The sequence below is a fragment of the Arachis ipaensis genome, chromosome B7, assembly GCF_059453495.1.
Source record: "Arachis ipaensis isolate K30076 ecotype BB chromosome B7, ASM5945349v1, whole genome shotgun sequence".
Taxonomy (NCBI): domain Eukaryota; kingdom Viridiplantae; phylum Streptophyta; class Magnoliopsida; order Fabales; family Fabaceae; genus Arachis; species Arachis ipaensis.
This window is the reverse complement of record NC_142442.1, coordinates 119,778,858-119,800,194: the sequence shown is the minus strand read 5'-3', so window position 1 is coordinate 119,800,194 and position 21,337 is coordinate 119,778,858. Positions and strand designations below refer to the sequence as shown.

Below are 21,337 nucleotides of genomic sequence, written 5' to 3'. Positions count from 1 at the left end.
TTATGGCGGCTTATGCTTAAATTCATCCAGAAATCTCCACCAATGCTTGGAATGCCAATAGCCTCCGGGGTCCCAAACTTAGCTTTTAAATCCGCCTTCGTCTTGATCTATATTTTTCCATCCGGGCGGTTTAGAAATTAGATTCTCACCAGAATGACCAAACGTTTTTCGAGATCCATTTGATAGATCATGATGCCAATCCGCACACTTCGAGTCGAAGCGTGGAACCTTATTGAACCTTGTGCACCAGCTCTGAGTACAAGCCATTTTCCTTTTACTCTTAAAGCCGCAGAGAGCTCTAAGCTGGCCATCTGTTTCAAGCAAACCATATTCAAGTGGAAAAACACAGTTAAAGGTTAAGGATTGTACCCACTTGAAACTTGTATTGGGTGGTAATGGCCTTGGGATAGGTGGTTCCAGTGGTTCTGTGAGTTCTACTCCCTTGTGCTCTTCTGTGAATTTCTCCACTTCTTTGCAAGATTCTTCAAACATATCCATGTCCTGATCAAAGCCATCTATGTCTTCCTCATCACTTAAGTCATAGACTAGAGGTTGAGAGAAATCTACCTCCGTATCATCTTCGTAGTCACATGGGGAAGATCCTTCGATCTCAGAGAATTCACTTGCGGATGCAAGTTCATTACTAGAAGAACTTGACTTGAGATTATCATCATCAAGGAAACTTGCTTCTTGGGTTATTCTGTCTAGTTCTTCATGAAGGACTTGCTCTGGGGATTGCGCACAATCCTCCTTAGCATCAATTGTAACATCCTTGAATGCTCCACAACTCTGGATTTCCAGGGAAGTTCAGCGTCTCCTAAGTCTTCAACCAACTCTTCTTCTTTAACAATGACAGCTTCTTCTACTTGTTCCAGTACGAAGCCATGCTCTGTCTTGTCCATTGGAGTTTCTAGTATCTCCTTCATGCTATGCTCTTCGTTAGATTGTCCACATGGGGCTGTGGGAGGTTCTTGAATGTTCAAACGCCTAGAAGATAATTGACTTACTGCTTGCTCCAGTTGATGAAGGGTTGTTTGAAGTCGAGCCACTGTTTCCTTGAGGCGAACCTCTGATTCTCGGGGTGATATATTTGGATATGGTGCATGGGGAAGTGGTGATGTTTGGGAGTAATTTGATTGGAATCGGGGTAAATGAGGATCATACGGTGGTGAATGGTGAAAAAGAACTTGTGAGTGTGGTGGTTCGGAGTTATGTTGAGAGGATGGTCTATAAGCACAGGGTGGGGCTTGTTGGTAATTACAAGGTTGTCCATCACGTCTATTTGCTTGGTATGCATTGTAGAATGGTCTTTGTCCATGATATCTTGGAGGGTGTTGTTGCCTAAAGGGTTGATCAGATCCTCTTGGCTCCATCCAACTTTGATTGGTCTGACCTTGATGCATGTTCCTATTATAACTTCCATTCCTTTCAATAACATTAGAACCAAACTCGAAGCGAAAAGGGTGAGAATTCATAGTGGCTAATAAAAATAAAAGGGGAAAATAAAGACAAATAACAAGTAAAAAAAAATATTTACAATAACCAATAATAAGGCACACGATTGCAGTTCCCCGGCAACGGCGCCATTTTGACGTCAGGATTTTTGCCAGTAAAGAATTTTATAAAAGAACAGTCGCGTTGTAGATATAGTCTCTAAACCAACAGAAATTCCTTCGTACAAACGTTTTGGTTGTCACAAGTAACTAACCCCTAAATAAATTGATAACCGAAGTATTCAAACCTCGGGTCGTCTTCTCAAGGAACTGCAGGGAAGTATGTTCTTATTATTGGTTATGGAGATTGTAAATTGGGGTTTTGAAAATGAGGAGCAAATGGTTTAATTAGCAATTAAAGTAAATGAAGAACAAGTAATTTAAATGGCAAGTAAAATAAATAAATGACTGTAAATAAACTTTTGGCAAGGTATGAGAAATTGGAGGTCCTATCCTAGTTATCCTTATCAATGATGATGAGAATTGAATCTTAATTCCACTTTGTTAACCTTTACTAAGATAAAGGAAGGTCAAGGGATTAATTGATTAGATCTTCGGATCCTATTTATTTCCTAAGAAAAGATTGGGATTATTGAAGTTCAATTTAATTAACAAAGATAACAATTATCAATCATGTTTGAGTTTGATAACTCCTGAGTTACTAATTTCTTAACCAAGACCAAAAGGAGAAAAGTAAATCTACTGGAATAAAAATGTCTTCAGATTGGGAACAATAGCAACATAAATAAAATAAAGCAATATTAAACTAAAATACCTCAAATAACATTAATTCAAAAGAATAATCTGTAACATGGAAGAATTCATAAATTAAATTGCGAAAGTAAATAAAAGGGAATATTGAACCTGATAAAGAGATAATCCTGAAAGCGAATAAAATCCTAATTCTAAATCCTAATCCTAAAGAGAGAAGAGAGAGGAGAGAACCTCTCTCAAAACTAAATCTCAATCATGGAAAACTAACTAAAGTGGAGTCTCTTTGAATGGATGCATCCCCCCACTTCATAACCTCTGGTCTATGCCTTCTGAACTTGGGTTTGGGCCAAAAAGGGCTTCAGAATTCGCTGGGAGCATTTTCTACAATTTCTGGTGCGTGGCCTCTGTCACGTGTCCGCGTGGGTCACGCGGTCGCGTCATTCAGAGTTTTCCTTGGCACGCGGTCGCGTCAGTCATGCGACCGCGTCATATGTGTTTCGCTCGAGGTGCGCAATAGCGTCAGTCACGCGTTCGCGTCGCGCTCTCTTTGCACTGGCATGCGGCCGCGTCGTCCATGCGATCGCGTGGCTGTCAGTTTCTTCACAAATTCCGTTTTATGCTTTCCTTCCATTTTTGTATGTTTCCTTTCCATCCTTTGAGTTATTCCTGCCTTAGAAGATCTGAAACTACTCAACACACTAATCACGGCATCGAATGGAAATAAAGGTAATTAAAATAATTAATTTTAAAGCATAGGAAACATGTTTTTCACATACATCACATAATAAGGAACGGAAAGTAAAACCATGCAATTAATATGAATAAGTGGGTGAAGGATTGAATAAATCACTCAGATTAAGCACAAAATATATCATAAAATATGGGTTTATCAGAGTTCATTTGCGGATGTAGATTTATCACTAGGAGGACTTGATGCATGATTCTCATCACCACGGGAACTTACTTCTTGATCTATCACATCCAAGTCTTCATAAGGAATATGCCATGGAGGTTGTGCACTGGCCTTCTTGACATCAATTTCACTCTTATTGCAGGGGTACTTTACAATTTTAGATTCCCATGGAGGTTCAGTATCTCCTAAATCTTTAACCACTTCTTCCTCTGCAACTGTTATGGCTTCCTCCACTTGTTCCAATACAAAGCCATGTTCCTCATTGTCCACCAGAGTTTCTAGTGTCTCTTTCATGCTACGCTCTTCTTTTGATTCTCCACATGTAGCCATGGGAGTACTTTGAGTGCTCAGATGTTTGGAAGCTAATCGATTTACTATCTCGGTAAAGGCAGTCGCGAATTCTAGTACTCCCTGTTTCATCTCTCTTTGCCCTTGAAGAAGAACACCAATAGTATCATGCATTGAAGGTTGAGGTGGATGTGAGGGCTCATTATTTGGGAGGAAAAGTTCATGATAAGAGGGTGGTTCATTACTCTCCATCTTTTCCACTTGCACAGCATACTTCAATTCCTTGCTCTCAAATTGAGATTCCTTAGCCATGAAAGCTTCGGGTGCTGTTTGGTTTATCGCTCGGTCTAATTGATGCAGGGTTGCTTGAAATCGATCCATTATTTCCTTGAGACGATCCCTTGACTCTTGTTCTGCTCGGATATCATAAGTAGGATCATAAGGCTCTTGGATTGATGGATATGGATGTGGTGTATATGGAGGTGGTGGTCCTTGGGAGTAACTGGGTTGGAATTGGAGTGGATCTATGTATGGCTCATATGGCTCATAGGGTGGTTGATATGGTAGATAAAGGTTAGAATCATGTGATGATGTTTGGTAGTAGGGGGCTTGTGAGTATGGTGTTTCAGAGTTGTGTTGAGGAGGCGGTTCATAATCATATGGTGGGCCTTGTTGGTAACTACAAGGGGGTCCACCATATCCATCATCTTGGTACGCTCCCTAGAATGGCTCTTGACTATAGTAATTTGGTGGAGGTTGGTTATCACGAAAGGGTCCACCATAACTATTGTCTCGGCATGCATTGTGGAATGGTCTTTGTCTGTGCTACTGTGGAAGGTGTTATTGCCGAAAGGGTTGATCAGATCCTCATGGCTCCTTCCATCTCTGATTGTTTTGACCTTGATGCATGTTCCTGTTATAATTTCCATTCCTTGCAACAACATTGGAACTAAACTCAAAGCGATGGGGTGATAACTCATAGCAACTAATAAAAATTAAAAACAAAAATAAAATCAAATAAACAAGCAAAATAAAATATTTACAATAACCAATAATAAGGCACACATTTGTAATTCCCCGGCAACGGCGCCATTTTGACGAACGAAACTCTCGCGTGATCTAGAATTTTCACAAATAAATTCCCGTTGTAAGTATAGCTTCTAGACCGACAAGAATTCCTTTCGTACAAAAACTTGGTTGTCACAAGTAACAAAACCCAATAAAATTTATAACCGAAGTATTTAAACCTCGGGTCGTCTTCTCAAGAAATTACAGGGAAGTATGATTTATTATTGGTTATGAAAAATTGTATGTTTTTGGGTTTTTATAATAAGGACCAAGTAATTTAAATGACAAGAAAAATAAATAAATAATTATAAAAATCTCTTGGCAAGGTATGAGAAATTGAAGTCCTATCAATCAACAGGTGAGTTTGATAACTCAAGTGTTGCTAATTACTTAACCAAAGTCAAAAGGAGAAAATATCTTAAATTAAATTGAAATCATCATAAATAAAACAATCATTAATATGAAATACCTCAAATTGCATTTAAACATAAATTCAAATCCTAACATGGAAAGTTTGTAAATCAATAATGAAAAGATAAATGACAATTAAAGTAATGGAATAAATAAAAGTAGAAAATAAAACTAAGGAATATTGAACCTGTGATTGAAGAGATCATAGCTTAAACATAATAGAAATCCTAAATCCTAATTCTAAGAGAGAGGAGAGAGTCTCTCCCTCTAAAAACTACATCTAAAATCTAAAATTATGTATGTGAATGTTGTATGAATTGTTTCATGAATGGATGTATTCCCCCACTTTTTAGCCTCTAATCTGTGTTCTCTGGGCCAAAAACTGGGTCAGAATCAGCCCAGAAATCTCTCCTAGTGATTTCTGGTACGTATAGGTCGCGGCAAAGTGACGTGGAAGCGTCGTCCACGCGTTCGCGTGGATTGCATTTTTGCCAGGTCACGCGTCCGCGTGATCCACGCGTTTGCGTCACCTGGCTTCGGAGCAGCTATGAAAAATTATATATCGTTGTGAAGCCCCAAACGTTAGCTTTCCAACGCAACTGAAACAGCGTCATTTGGACCTCTGTAGCTCAAGTTATGGTCGATTTAGTACCAAGAGGTCAGGCTGGACAGCTTTAGCAATTCCTTCAGTTTCTTGTATTTCTTTCACTTTTGCATGCTTCCTTTCCATCCTCTAAGTTATCTCTACCCTGTAATCTCTGAAAACACTTAACACACATATCAAGGCATCGAATGGTAATAAGAGAGGATTAAACATAGCAAATTAAGACCAAAGAAACATATTTTCAATCATAGCACAAAATCAGGAAGGAAAAAGTAAAACCATGCAAATAGTATGAATAAGTGGGTAAAGAGTTGATAAAAACCACTCAATTGAGCATAAGATAAATCATGAAATAGTGGTTTATCAATCCGCTCTAGTCACTTAAGTGTATAGGGTTGATTCACTCAATTCTCCTCTAATCATGCTTTCCAAGATTTGTTTTTCTTCTAACAATCAACAATTATTCAATGCATGCATACATTCATCATGAGGACTTATTCATAGGTTGTAATGGGGCTAGGGTAAAGGTAAGTGACGTGGCAGAAATTGGCGAGTCAAGAATTGTTGTAAATATGCGTTGCAAGTATAGTTCTTAACCAACCAGAAATCTGCTTATCAATTTAGAAAGGTTGTCACAAAAATTAAAATTAAAATACTGGGAGTATGAATCCCAGGTCGTCTCCCAACGAGTTGCAGAAAGGTGTGCTATTTTATTAATCAGATATTTTCAGAAAGAGTTTGAGTTGAATAAATAGGAAATTAAATTGGGGAAATTAAGTAATTTAAATAAAAGCCTTGACTGGGAGTAGATTAGTTGGAAGCCCTATTCTTGTTGCAGTACTCTCAAGATTAATTGATAATTGAAGGTCATTCTGTTTAGTTATCCCTTACTAAGTAAGGGAAAGTCAAACAAGTTGGAATGATGTTTCTACTCACAAGTCCCAATCCGCTTACTTGGAAGGACTGGCGTTAGTGACTAGAGAGCCATCCAACAGTAAACCCAATTACAATCTCTCTTTTGAGTATTCCAACTCAAGGGTTCCTTTCAATCAACTCCCCATCAAGTTAGGGAACTACTCGCTCATTGTGAATATGGAACACATAACATAGGAAAGGGAACTAATGAAAGACATGATAAATAAAACTCAAAGGAATCAATTAAAAATAAAAGTAACTCTTGTATTAATAAATTCTAAAATAATTCAATAATAAAATTGAGTAAATTAAAGGACATGGAAGAGTAAAGCCAAGTAAAGAAAACGAACTAGAATGATGAAGTCTTGATGAGGTAATAACTTTTCTCAATATCCCAATGCAAAGAGCAATCGAAATAAAAATCCTAAGAACTATGAATGTGTAGAGAGAAAAACCTAGAGGAGGAGTAAAACTAGATCTAAAAACTAAAAACTGTGTAGAATGAATGTTGTTTTTGGTTTCTGCATGTTCTCTGGCTCTAATCTGCTTTCTGGGCCGAAAACTGGGTCAAAACAGGGCCCAAAATTGCCCCCAGTGAATTCTGCAGATTATGCAGATCGCGCATGTCACGCGATCGCGTCATTCATGCGGACGCGTCATGCGGCGTTTTGCTTTGCCACGCGGGCGCATTGTCTACGCCTCCGCGTCACTTGTGCTATTCCAATCCGCGCGGTCGCGTGAGCCATGCGGCCGCGTTACTTCTCGCTGGTCATCTCCTTAATTTCTTGTGTTCCTTTTATTTTTGCAAGCTTCCTTTCCAATATCCAACTCATTCACGCCCTATAAAGCCTGAAACACTTAACACACAGATCACGGCATCGAATGGAATAAAGGAGAATTAAAATACATAATTAAAATTCTCTAGGAAGCAAGTTTTCAATCATGTAATAATTTTAGGAAGGAAATATAAATGCATGCTAATCATATGAATAAGTGGGTAAAGATCATGATAAAACCACACAATTAAACACATTATAAACCATAAAATAGTGGTTTATCAGTAAGGATGCATATGGTTAAGTGAGCTTGAAATTTGTATCTTTGCTTAGCCTAAGCTCTTACCTAACACATGTAACAACCTATACAATTCTAATACACAACCTAGCTACCCATGATTCCCACTTTTTTCACATACTCATGCATTCTCTTTAATCATTCCATATGCATTGATTTTTTATTGAACTTTACTTTGGGGCATTTTTGTCCCCTTTTTATTTCTTTTTCTCTTTTTTTTTTCTATATATTTTTTTTCTTTTATGTATATATATGTTCTTTTTCTTTTTTCTTTATCATTTTTTTTCTAAAATATATACAAACATATCAATGCATATGGTTTTAGATATGGTGCATGAATATGTACCCAATTTCCAATATTTGTAACAAAAATAAAAATTACACTTTTACCTCAACCAATGTCCCAAGTTTCCCATACCCAAATGATACATACCCTCACTAGCTTAAGCTAATCAAAGATCCAAATCAAAGACATTTATTGTTTTTCACTTAGGGGTATTGATGTGCTAACATTAAGAACAAAAGAGATTAAATAGGCTCAAAATTGACTAACAATGGTTGATGAAAGGTAGGTTATTTGGGTAAGTGAGCTAAATGAAATGATGGCCTCAATCATACAAATGCATATATACATGGAATAATGGACATATAGAATCAAACAAATCAAAGATTACAATCATAGAAAGAGAACAATACACACAAGAATGGAAAATAAGTGGTTATAAGATGTAACCACACAATTGGGCTAAAAACTCACATGCTTGTGTTCTTAGCTCAAAAACCATGTTCCAAAATACATTCTTCAAGCAAGTTTGTCACAAAAAAAAAAATTCAATTGGTAGGTGCCCTAAAAACAATTTTTCTTGGAAAAGAAATCATCACCCTAACCAAGTAGTCCTAACATAAAAAGAAATGATAAAATATGTATAAATTCTAACTAACATGCAACCTATCATGCAATGCAACAACTAACTAGTAAAGGAAATTAAGAATTGGTGTTGAAAAAAAGAAATTATTACCCATGGAGATCGGTCGGACAACCTCCCCACACTTAAAAATTTGCACCATCCTCGGTGCATGCAAAGAAGAGCAAGGTGGATGGGTTGCTACAATTGATGAGCTCCTTCGAAAGGTTATGCGGATAAACTTGTTTGTTACCCCATTTGAAGCTTATCCTTTCCCTCTTGGTGGCCAATCTTAAAAGGAAAGAATATAGCCAAATAAGAGCTAATAGAACACATAGGCGGGGGCTAATGCCAAATAAGAGCATGGTTCTCTACTACATGGTAGCTACAACATGTGAGTGAGAAAATAATATAGCCACAGGACATATCAACTAATACTTGATGCAAGAGGAAAGTCAAAGCATAAGTGAATAACATGAAGAGCATGTCGAGCATCAAGTTCAAACAAGAAAGAGTGGGTCATGAAAGACATGTAAGCTCATATCAATGCACAAAGGGTACAAGGATCATCAAAGGTTAAGCATTGAATTAGAAATTTCATTACCCATCAATATCAAATAAGTCTAGAAGCACCAAGATTAACCAAGAAATTCTCAACAATTGAGTAAGAGCATTCAACACCATTATTAAAATAAGAAACTCAAAAAAAAATAAAGTAAAAACAGGCTATAAAAACAAAATGAAAATGCAAAGAATAAAAGTATGCGAATGCAATGAACAAAAGAAAATGGAAGATGAGAAAAAAAACTCTTTTTTTTTTGCGACGCGGACGCGTCATGCACGCGTGCGCGTGGGCGGGCAGGCTGGACAAGCGACGCATACGCGCATAGCATGCATACGCGTGGATGTGAAGATGGCGACCGACGCGTACGCGTCATGCACGCTTGCGCATGGGTCACAGGCACAGAATAGGCACAAACTGGGCATAACTCTCTGGTTTTAGTACCAGGAGTTGTGAAACCATGCTGACGCGCGCACGCACAGCACGCTTGCACGCGGATGCTCTTTTTTTTTTTTAAAGAAGCTTAGAACAAAAACAGGGCACTTTCCTAATCTACAAGCATTCTAAAACAATCACAAATCAAATTTAGCAACAAATCTTTAGTTTTTTGAAAAATTTTCAAATACAAAACGAACAAAACTTATACCTCAAGCAAAATGCAATTTAACAACAACTAAACTAATCGAAACAAACTAAGAAGCAACCAATCAATCAAAGCAAAATGTATAAGAGTATAGAAAATAACCAAAACTACCTACAATGGCAACTCCAATCACTTATTAACCAAATCTAAAAGAGAGTGGAAAGAGTTTACCATGGTGGGGTGTCTCCCACTTAGCACTTTTAGTTTAAGTCCTTAAGTTGGACATTTGGAAGGCTCCTTGTTATGGTGGCTTATGCTTGTACTCATCTTGAAACCTCCACCAATGCTTGGACTTCAAGTAAGCTCCAAAATTCAAAACCAATGGCACCAAGTTTTGATGAAGTTCCACACAAGCTAAGCGCTTCCAAATTGATCTTCATCTATTCCTGGATCCCAAATCTTGTTTCTACACCCATCTTCAAGTTGATCATCACAATCCCAATTGGGTGAGAAGTGATCCGAATTCTCAAGTAAACACCAAAGCATCTTCCTAGACCGCTTTAGTTGAGAACTATACCAACCATTGCACTTAGACTTTGAGTTTCCAACCATAAGGAACCTTGATTGGCATTTCCACCCACTAATAAATTCTCTTTTGCTCTTAACCCCACAAAGAGCTCTAAGTTACCCAAACGTCTCAATCAAACTATATTCAAGTGGGAAAGTAAAGATTAGAGATAAGAATTTTACCCACTTGAATATTATGTTGGATGGTGACTTAGGAAGGGACGTCTTCAATGGTCTTGTAAGTTCCATTCCCTTGTGCTCTTCTTTGAATACCTCCACCTCTTGGCAAGCTTCTTCCACCTTCACCTCTTGACAAGACTCTTCATGTCCAATTACTTCCTCACCAACCTCTTGTAGCTCTTCTCCATTCTTCATATCACAACTTGGAGGTAATGTGAAACTTGTCTCAACACCCACCTCAATTTCAAGAGGAGAAGATTCCTCAAATACCAAAGGATCATGTGTTGGTGTGGGCTCATCTCCAAGAGGAATATTTCTTATTTGTTCACCTTCTTCCAATTCTTCATCATTCATTATATGCTTAGGAGGTTGCGCATTATCCTCCTCAACACCAAATTCAAGCTCATTGGAAGAAGGTTCAACAACATCCACAAAATCATCAACAATGTCACTTGGTGTGGAATTGTTCTCAAACTTGGAAACCACCTCTTGTTCAACTTTGCCTAGCTCTTCAACCACTTCTTCTTCATTAACAATCTCTTCACTCTCCGCTTGTTGCAAGACATACCCCATCTCCTTGTCCTCATGTTGAGATTCTAAAATCTCCTTCATGCTCATTTCTTCGGTTGATTTCTCACATTCATCCGTGGAGATACTTTGCTTGTTGCATGAGTCCCATGAGTCCAAGTTGGCTTTAATTTTGACAAGGTTAGCCTCGATAGCTTCATAATTCCTTTGGGCTTCCTCTTGCTCCTTTTGACGGATTATTGCTTGAAGCCGATCCATTGCTTCCTTGAGACGATCTATTGGCTCTTGGATGGATGGATATGGGTGTTCTTCCATGGAGGATTGTGGTGGAAAGAAAAATTCATTATGTGGTTGAAAGTTATTATATAGGGGAGGTGATTCATCTTGGTGATAATATGGAGGTGGTGGTTCTTGAGGGTATTAGTGGTGGAATTGGGGTGGTTCTTCATATGGTTCATATGGTTCACAATGTGATTGGTATCGTAGATATGGGTTGGGATCATATGGAGGTGTTTGGTGAAAAGGGGCTTGTGAGTAAGGTGGTGCAAAATTATGTTGAGGAGGTGGTTCATAATTAAGCATATGGTGGTGGTTGTTGACAATCACAATAAGGGTCACCACATCCATTAGATTGATATGCATTAGGATGAGAGTTATACCCATAAGAATCTAGAGGTTGTTGTTGCCAAGAAGGGTGATCAATCCCTTGAGGCTCCTCCCACCTTTGATTGTTCCATCCTTAATGCATATTGTCATTATAGCTCCCATTCCCTACAACATAATTTGAGACAAACTCATAGCCAAAGTGAGGATGAGAATTCATAGTAACAAGAGAAAGTAAAAACAAATACTAGTAAAAACCAATAAAAACTAACTCCTAAAACAAGCAAAAACTAGCAAAGAAGCATATTAACATATATACAATAGCCAATAACACAACACCATTGCAACTCCCCGGTAACGGCGCCATTTTGATAGAGAGATTTGTCGTGTCGGCCTAGAATTTCTCTTCTAGAAATAAGAACTTCGTTGTAAGCATAATTCTAAACCAACAAACAATTTCCACATCAAAAATTTGAGTTGTCACAAGTACAAACCCCAAATAAGAATTAACCGAAGTATTTAAACCTCGGGTCGTCTCACAAGGAATTGCAATGAAGTGTTTAATTATTGGCTATGGAGGGACAAAGGGGGTTTGATTTTATATTTTTGCAAGAAAATAAATGGCAAGAAAAATTAAATGACAAGAAAGTAAAATGATAAGAACTAATAAAATAAAGGAAAAGTACTCTTGGCTAGACATAGGTAATTGAGATCACCATCCTTGTCTACAAACCAAATATTGATAATTATGAGGAACCAAGCTCATTAAGTATACTTCTATACTTGAAGTATATCAAATGGCTTAATCAACATCAACCCATAAGTCCCAACTTATCTACTAATTAGATTAGTAGTGGGTTAGTGTCAATGGGTATCAAATTGATCACCAAGGGTTCTCAAATCACTAATTCAATAAGACCCAATGACTCAAGGTCACTCAATTCCTTTGGCCTAGGCCAAGAGTCAAGAAGACTACTCAAGAACTAAAGGAAACATTATATCAAACACCTAAAGTGCAAGAAAAGTAAACATTACCACATACCAAAATTAACAAGATCCATAACTATCATCAACAAGAAATCAACAATAACAATGGAGGTGACATAAAAGAGACATAGAAACAAGAAATTACATTAAAGAAAATCAAGATCCAACAATGGTTCATCAACATAAAAAGAGAGTAAAACAAGAAATCAACAAGAGAAACTAAGAAGATTGAGACAATAGAACACTAAAATATAATGAGAACTAAAACCAAAACAAGAATTGAAAGAGAAATTTGAGAGTGATTAACCTAACTTTACCCTAATTGCTATCCTAAATCTAGAGAGAGGAGAGAGCATCTCCCTCTAGAATTCTATCCTAAAACATGATAAAAACTAAACTATGACTACTTGGTTCATTCTCCTCTCAATTCTTGAGTTCAATAGCATCAGAAATGAGTTGGATTAGACCCAAAATAAGCTAGAAATCGCCCCCAATGAGTTGCTTAAAGTAGACCCACGCTGCTCCATCGGCGTGCACACGTATAGTGCACGTGCGCATCCATAGAGGTCAGGAAAATATAGAAAATTTTATATTATTTTGAAGTCCCAGATGTTATCTTTCCAACGCAACTGGAACCGCCTCATTTGGACCTCTGTAGCTCAAGTTATGGTCGATTGAGTGCGAAGATGTCAGGCTTGACAGCTTTACGGTTCCTTCATTTCTTCATGAGTTCTCCCACTTGCATGCTTTTCTCCTCACTTCTTTCATCCAATACTTGCCTTATGAACCTGAAATCATTCAACAAACATATCAAGGCATCGAATGGAATTAAAGTGAATTGAATTTAGCTATTTTAAGGCCTAAAAACCATGTTTTCACATTTAAGCACAAATCAAGGGAGAATTGCAAAACCATACTATTTCATTGAATAAATATGGGAAAAGGTGATAAAATCCCCCAAATTAAGTACAAGATAAACAACAAAATTGGGGTTTATCAGAGTTCTTCAGCCCAGGCTCCTTTCGCGTCTTGCAACCTTTTTTTTCACCCTGCCAGTATGACTTTGTTGGCTGCCTCGGCTTGTCCATTTGCTTGTGGGTGTTCTACCGAGGTGAACTGATGCTTGATTTTCATACTGGCTACCAGGTTTTTGAAGGTTGAATCGGTGAACTGAGTACCATTATCAATGGTAATGGAGTGAGATACCCTATACCTTGTGATAATGTTCTTTTAGAGGAACTTCCGACCTCTTTGGGCGGTGATAGTGGCCAAAGATTTTGCCTCGATCCACTTCGTGAAGTAGTCTACCCCTACTATTAGGTATTTTACTTGTCCATGCGCTTGGGGAAAGGGTCATAATAAGTTCAATCCCCATTTTGCGAAAGGCCATGGAGAAGTTATACTAATGAGTTCCTCGGGGGGAGTGACGTGGAAGTTTGCATGCATTTGGCATGGCTGGCACTTTTTCACGAATTCTGTGGCATCTTTCTGCAAGGTCGGCCAGTAGAACCCAGCTCGGGTTACTTTCTTAGCTAACGACCTGGCTCCGAGATGATTTCCGCAGATACCATTGTGGACCTCCTCTAAGACTTCTACTGTCCTTGAGGTTGGGACGCACTTTAATAATGGTGTTGATATCCCCCTTTTATAGAGAATATTTTTTACCAAAGTGTAGTTTTGTGCTTCCCTTCAGATTTTCTTGGCCTCTTTTACCTCCTTGGGTGTGATGTCAAATTTTAGGTATTCGATTATCGGGTTCATCCATCCGAGGTCTAATCCAGAAATTTCAAGGACATCTTGCTTGGCCTCTGTTTTTATCACAGAGGGCTCTTGGAGAGTTTCTTGGATCAGGCTTCTATTATTTCCCCCTGGCTTGGTACTCGCTAACTTGGAGAGGGCATCTGCTCTGCTATTGAGATCCCGAGTTATGTGTTTGACCTCAGTTTCTGTGAAGCGCCTAAGATACTCTAAGATTTTGTCCAGGTACCTTTTCATATTGGGGTATTTGGCCTGATACTCTCCATTTATTTGGGAGGTCACCACCTGAGAGTCGCTGAATACCACTACTTTTGTTGCACCGACTTCTTCTGCCAGCTTTAACCCTGCAATCAAGGCTTCATATTCTGCCTGATTGTTAGAAGCTGGAAAGTCAAATTTGAGGGAGACTTCTATTTGCGTTCCCCCCCCCCCCCTGATTGACTAATATTATGCCCGCACCGCTTCCCATTTTATTTGAGGATCCATCTACATATAATTCCCATGTAGTGGATTCTTCCTCTTGGTCTCTTGCATATTCTGCTATGAAGTCGGTGAAGCATTGGGCTTTGATTGCAGTCCGAGTTTCGTACTGTAAGTCGAACTCGGATAGCTCTATTTCCCATTAAACCATTCTACCCGCAATATCCGTCTTTTGGAGGATTTGCTTCATGGGTTGGTTTGTTCGAACCTTTATTGTATGAGCTTGAAAATAAGGCCGTAACCTTCGAGAAGCTACTATTAAGGCATACGCAAACTTCTCTAGTTTTTGATACCTTAATTCAGGGCCTTGTAGGACTTTGCTGGTGAAATATACAGGATGTTGTCTGACCTCATCTTCCCGTATTAGAGCCGATGCTACGGCTTTGTCTGTTACGGACAAATACGGGAGAAGTTCCTACCCAACTTTAGGTTGGGTCAAGATGGGAGGTTGGCTTAAAAACCTTTTGAATTCCTGGAATGCTTCTTCGCACTCAGGAGTCCACTCGAACTAGCATCCTTTTCTTAGTAGAGAGAAGAGTGTTAGGGATCTCAATGCTGATCCCGCCAAGAACCTGGAGAGGGCGGCAAGTCAGCCATTCAGTTGCTGGACCTCTTTTAAGCAAGTCGGCTTTTTCATTTCTAGTACTGCTTTACACTTGTCGGGATTAGCTTCGATTCCCCTTTGTGTAAGCATGAATCCTAGAAATTTTCCTTCCTCCACCGCGAAGGTGCATTTTGCGGGATTTAGTCTCATCCCAGGTATCCTTATGGTGTTGAAAACTTGCGAAAGGTCAGCTAAGAGGTCGGCCTCCTCCTTGGTTTTTACTAGCATGTCGTCTATGTAGACTTCCATTAAATTTCCAAGGTGAGGAGCAAACACCTTATTCATCAGCCTTTGGTATGTGGCTCCAGCATTTTTTAACCTAAAAGGCATAACCACGTAGCAATAGTTTGCCCTAGGCGTGATGAATGAGGTTTTCTCTTGATCCGGCTTGTACATTGGGATTTGATTATATCCCGAGTATGCATCTATAAACAACAAGTATCGATACCCTGAGCTGGAGTCTACTAGGGTATCAATGCTTGGCAGTGGATATGGGTCTTTGGAACATGCCTTATTCAGGTCGGTGTAATCAACGCACATCCTCCACTTGCCGTTTTGTTTTTTTACTAGCACCATATTTGCCAGCCACGCCAGATATTTGACCTCTTTGATGAAGTCGGCTTCTAGGAGGGCTTGCACTTGTTCCTCCACTACTTGAGCTCGAACAGGTCCAAGCTTCCTTCTTCTTTGCTGAACGGTTCGCAAACCAGGGTACACTGATAGCTTGTGCGACATGAGTTCGGGATCTATCCCTGGCATGTCGGAAGCTTTCCAGGTGAAGAGGTCGGAATTATCTTGTAGAAGCCTTATAAGATTTTCCTTCAAATCTTCCTTCAGGTTGGCTCCTATGTTAGTGTTTTTTCCTTCCTCCTTTCCAACCTGTACTTCTTCAGTTTTTCCCCCTGGTTGCGACCGTAGCTCTTCTTTGGCTCTGACTCCGCCGAGCTCTATGGTGTGAACTTCCTTGCCCTTTCCTCTCAGGTTCAGGCTTTTGTTATAGCATTTTCTTTCCAGTTTCTGATCTCCCCTAATGGTTGCTATTCCCTCTAGTGTTGAAAACTTCATGCACAGGTGGGGTGTAGACACCACCGCTCCGAGTCGATTTAGGGTGGTCCTGCCTAGTAGAGCATTATAGGCGGATCCCACATCGACGACTATGAAGTCGATGCTCAGAGTTTTGGATTTTTTCCCTTTTTCCAAAAGTTGTGTGAAGGGGTATGAATCCTAGTGGTTTTATTGGTGTATCCCCCAGTCCATACAGGGTGTCAGGATAAGCTCTTAACTCATTTTCGTCCAACCCCAGCTTATCGAACGTTGGTTTGAAATGGATGTCGGCCGAGCTCCCCTAATCTACTAGGGTTCTGTGAAGATGGGCATTGGCAAGGACCATTGTTATCACTACTGGATCATCATGTCCAGGAATGATTCCTTTCCCATCCTCTTTGGTGAATGAGATGGTGGGAAGGTCGGGAGCTTTGCTCCCGACTTGGTATACTTCCTTCAAGTGCCTTTTGCGAGATGACTTTGTGAGGCCGCCTCCACTGAATCCCCCTGAGATCATATGTATATGTCTTTCCAGAGTTTGTGGTGGTGGATCTCTTCGGTCCTCGTCATCTCGCTTCCTTTTTCCATGATGGTCCGACCTTTCCATGAGATATCTGTCAAGCCGACCTTCTCTTGCCAGCTTTTCTATCACATTTTTAAGGTCGTAACAATCATTCGTTGAGTGACCATATATCTTATGGTACTCACAGTAGTCGCCACAACCCTCCCTCCCCCCCCCCCCGCCCTTTTTGTTTTTGATGGGCCTAGGGGTGGTAGCCTTTCCGTATGGCAAATTTCCTTGTATACATCAACTAGAGAAACTCTTAGAGGAGTATAGGAGTGATATCTCCTAGGCCTTTCGGGGCCGACTTCCTCTTTTTTCTTGGGCTCTCTTTCTTTCTCCTTTGATGAATGAGAGTGCCCAGGTCGCCAGTTCTGCTCTCGCAGTCTGGCGTTTTCCTCCATGTTGATGTACTTCTCAGCTCTTTCCTGCACATCACTCAAGGAGGTCGGGTGCCTTTTTGATATGGACTGGGAGAATGGACCTTCCCTAAGTCCATTTACTAGGCCCATAATTACTGCCTCTATGGGCGGGTCTTAAATCTCCAAGCATGCCTTGTTGAACCTTTTCATGTAGTCCTTCAAAGGTTCTCCGACCTCCTGTTTTACTCCCAGGAGGCTTGGTGTGTGCTTTACCTTGTCCTTTTGGATGGAGAATTGCATCAAGAACTTTCGCGAGAGGTCGTCGAAGCCAGTGACCGACCTTGGAGGAAGACTGTCGAACCACTTCATCGCTGCTTTCGTCAAGGTGGTCGGGAAAGCTTTGCAGCGAGTAGCATCAGAAGCATCAGCTAGGTACATCCGACTTTTGAAGTTACTTAAGTGATGCTTTGGATCTGTGGTCCCGTCGTAGAAGTCCATATCAGGGCTTTTGAAGTTCCTCGAAACTTTAGCCCTCATTATGTCCTCACTAATGGGTCTTCTCCTCCCAAGAGGGAATCTTCTCGGTCGCTACGGGAGCTTCGACTTTTGAGAGTAGATTCCAGCCTTAAGAGCTTTTTCTCTAGCTCTTTTCATCGCTCTATCTCATTCCTCAAGTTCCTCTCCGCCTCTCGCTGTCGTTCTAACTCCTGCTCTAGCTGCTCCAGGCGCCCTTAATGGCCGTGGAACAATCCCATGAAGTCAGTTGCATGGGGTTGTCCTTTTTTTCCTGACTCGCGCCCCTCAGAGGAGTTTGTTTTCGGATTTTTCAATCCGGAGGTGCCTTCTTTGTGTTGATTGGTCACCCCTTGGTGAGTGTCGATGTCGTCATTGTTGTTTGCTCAGAATCGGACGTTGTGTGGCCATCCTGTGGTGACTCATCCGCTATTACTGGTTGATCTCTCGGGTCCCCGACAACGGCACCAATGTTACGGTGGGTAACCGGAGGTCAGTGGGCTGGACTTGTTAGGTTGGCCTAATCGTCAAATGAAAGAAACCTTCGAGTGGGTTCACGCCTAGGAGCCTCCTTCCGACTTACTCACAAGAGAGAATGGGGGGTGGTACCCGCAAAGACACTCCGATACCTAAGTCAGCAAGGGTCTAAGCAAGTTTTAGAGAGTATTGGAACTTAGTGATACCTGAGGAGTGTCAGTGTATTTATAGTGGTGAACCAATAACCACCGTTGAGGTAGTTCCACCTTTTAAGGAGGATAACCGTCCCTTTATCTTATGGAAGTTGAGATATGACTCCTGGAAGTGGGTTGAGATATTTTAGGGGCAGTTATTTATTTAAATGGGTGTTATCTGCCAACTAATCTTTACTCCCGACTTCCTTATACCAAGTCGTGGTTAGATCCGACTTCTTGAGAGAAGGTCGGTGTCGGATGGGGGCCAATCCTTGGATTGGGCCTTTAGCTTGGACCTGGACCTTAGTGTTGGGTCAGGATATGAACACATAGATACATATGTTATTTAACTCATTTTTAATATTTATTTTATAATGGTTGCTGATTTGGTCACTAATTTTTTATAAACACTTATTATAATTGTTTTTGTATATATCTTTTTTTGGTTTAAAGGATATTTTTTATTTATTTTTTATAACTATGTTATGTATACATATATATAAAATTAGTCATCAATATAAAATATATATCGCAAAAGTACAAAATATATGTTAAAAATAAGTTAAAAACATGCATAATCTATTTATATACAAATACATCGTATTTAATTTAGCAAGCAATTTTTATATATATATATATATATATATATATATATATATATATATAATATTTTTTTATCAATTAAGTTTAGTAAAAAGAAATAAAGAAAAAAGATATACAAAAAGATATGTGAAGAGTGGACTATATAACATTTCTTTTTGTATAATTAGTTTAGCCCATACATTAATTATTTCTCTGCTTCGTCCAACTTATTCTCACTCGTTGAAGTTATATGTATATACTATATAGTAAGTGACTAGCATTTCTTTACATCATACATGACATTTTTTCATGGTTATATATCTTGAGTACAAGGTAAGTATTTAACTTGAAATTCTTCGCATTTTATTTCAAAAAATAAAGAATAGGACAAATTAAACAGCACCTCACTTTTTCCCATTAACATAAAGAAAAGCATTCTCTCTCTATCTAGATTCAATTTCAATTCCAGTCCAGAACCAGGGATTGAGAGCCTGGCCAGTGGCCACATACATACTTATTTGAATTGAATTCAAGAAGCCATTTCCCAAAACGCACTTCCAACGTAACTTTATGTTTTTATCCTAAAAAAGAGAAAAGAATTAAAAGCTTCCAAAATATTTCATATCCAATCACTATAAATCACATCACTCACTCACTATCAGTCTTCAATTCACTCCAGAGAAAAGAAAGCGGAAAATGTCCACTCTTCAACTCAAGCTCCTCTTCCTCAGCTTTGTCTTCTTCCATATTCTTCACTTGGCCACCGTCAATGGTGTTGCAATTCCAACTCAAGGAAAGGGACAATGGCAACTCCTACAACCAAACATTGGCATTGTAGCCATGCACATGCAGCTTCTTCACAACGACCGTGTCGTCATCTTAGACCGCACCGACTTCGGTTTCTCCAACATATCCTTACCCAACGGCACGTGCCGCCATGAACCAACCGAGAGGGCCGTCAAAACAGACTGCACAGCTCACTCAGTCGAATCCATCCACCCACTCTTCGTCCAAACCGACGTCTGGTGCTCCTCCGGCTCGGTTGATTCCTTCGGAAGACTTGTCCAGACGGGCGGCGACAGCGACGGCGAACGCGTTGTAAGGACATTCCACCCTTGCCCTACCTGCAACTGGAACGAACTCCCTAACAGACTTCTGGTGAGAAGATGGTACGCCACCAACCACGTCCTGCCAGGTGGACGCCAGATCATCATCGGAGGAAGAGCTCAGTTCAACTACGAGTTCTTCCCAAAGAAAACCTCCGCTGATTTTAGAACTCACTTCTTGCCTTTTCTGAAGGACACCGCTGACAAACTCCGCGAAGAAGAGAACAACCTCTACCCTTTCGTCTTCCTCAACGTCGACGGCAACCTCTTCATCTTCGCCGACAACCGCGCCATCTTGTTCAACTACAGAAACAACACCGTAATCAGAACCTACCCTACCATTTCTGGCGGGGACCCTAGGTGTTACCCTAGCACAGGCTCCGCAGTGTTGCTTCCCCTCAAGAATCTAGAAGCAGAGTCCCTGGAAGATGAGGTTCTGATCTGCGGTGGTACCACCAGGGGAGCTTTCTTCCGAGCCGGTCAAGGCACGTTTCTCACTGCCTTGAACACATGCGCTCGGATGAAAATCACAGATCAGGACCCAGAATGGGTCATGGAGACCATGCCAGGAGGCAGAGCCATGAACGACATGATCACGCTCCCAAACGGCGACGTTTTGATCATAAACGGAGCATCCGAAGGCTCAGCCGGTTTTGAGTACGCAGTGAACCCGGTTTTTGCGCCTTTCCTTTACAAACCGAATGAACCGGTCGGAAACCGGTTTGAGAAGTTGAATCCGTCCAAGATTGCTTGAATGTATCACTCCACCGCCATCTTGGTCCGCGACGGTAGGATTCTTGTTGGTGGAAGCAACCCGCACGGCAATTACGTGTTCAAAGGAGTGATGTTCCCTACGGAGTTGAGATTTGAATAGTTTTTGCCACCGTACTTGGATGCCCAGTTCTCGCATCTGAGACCATCCATTGTTAGCCCTAATAATCAGAGTTACAGTAATCTCACTTATAACCAGAGCTTCAAGATGCGAATCAGCTTCACAGATGGAACGGTTGCGCCTGATTTGGTGTCCATGCCAATGTACGCGCCGCCGTTTAACACTCACTCGTTCAGCATGAATCAGAGGTTGTTGGAGCTAAAAAATGGAGAATTGAGACACTCCGAGAATTTGACTTTTGAATTTGATGTGAAAATTCCATGTTCTCTCTTTCTTGCACCACCGGGGTTCTATATTCTTTACGCTGTTCATCAAGGAATTCCAAGCGAGGGCATTTGGATCAGATTAATTTGAGAAGAGAATGAAAT

General features: G+C 40.2%; 1 protein-coding gene across 1 annotated transcript; it reads left to right on the top strand.

Moving 5' to 3' along the window:
- The first annotated feature begins 19,811 nt into the window (after nucleotides 1-19,811).
- On the top strand, nucleotides 19,812-21,323 carry LOC107607546 (aldehyde oxidase GLOX1). The gene is given in 1 exon segment (XM_016309489.3): nucleotides 19,812-21,323. A coding segment is annotated over 1 exon segment (1,512 nt).
- The last annotated feature ends 14 nt before the right edge of the window (nucleotides 21,324-21,337 follow it).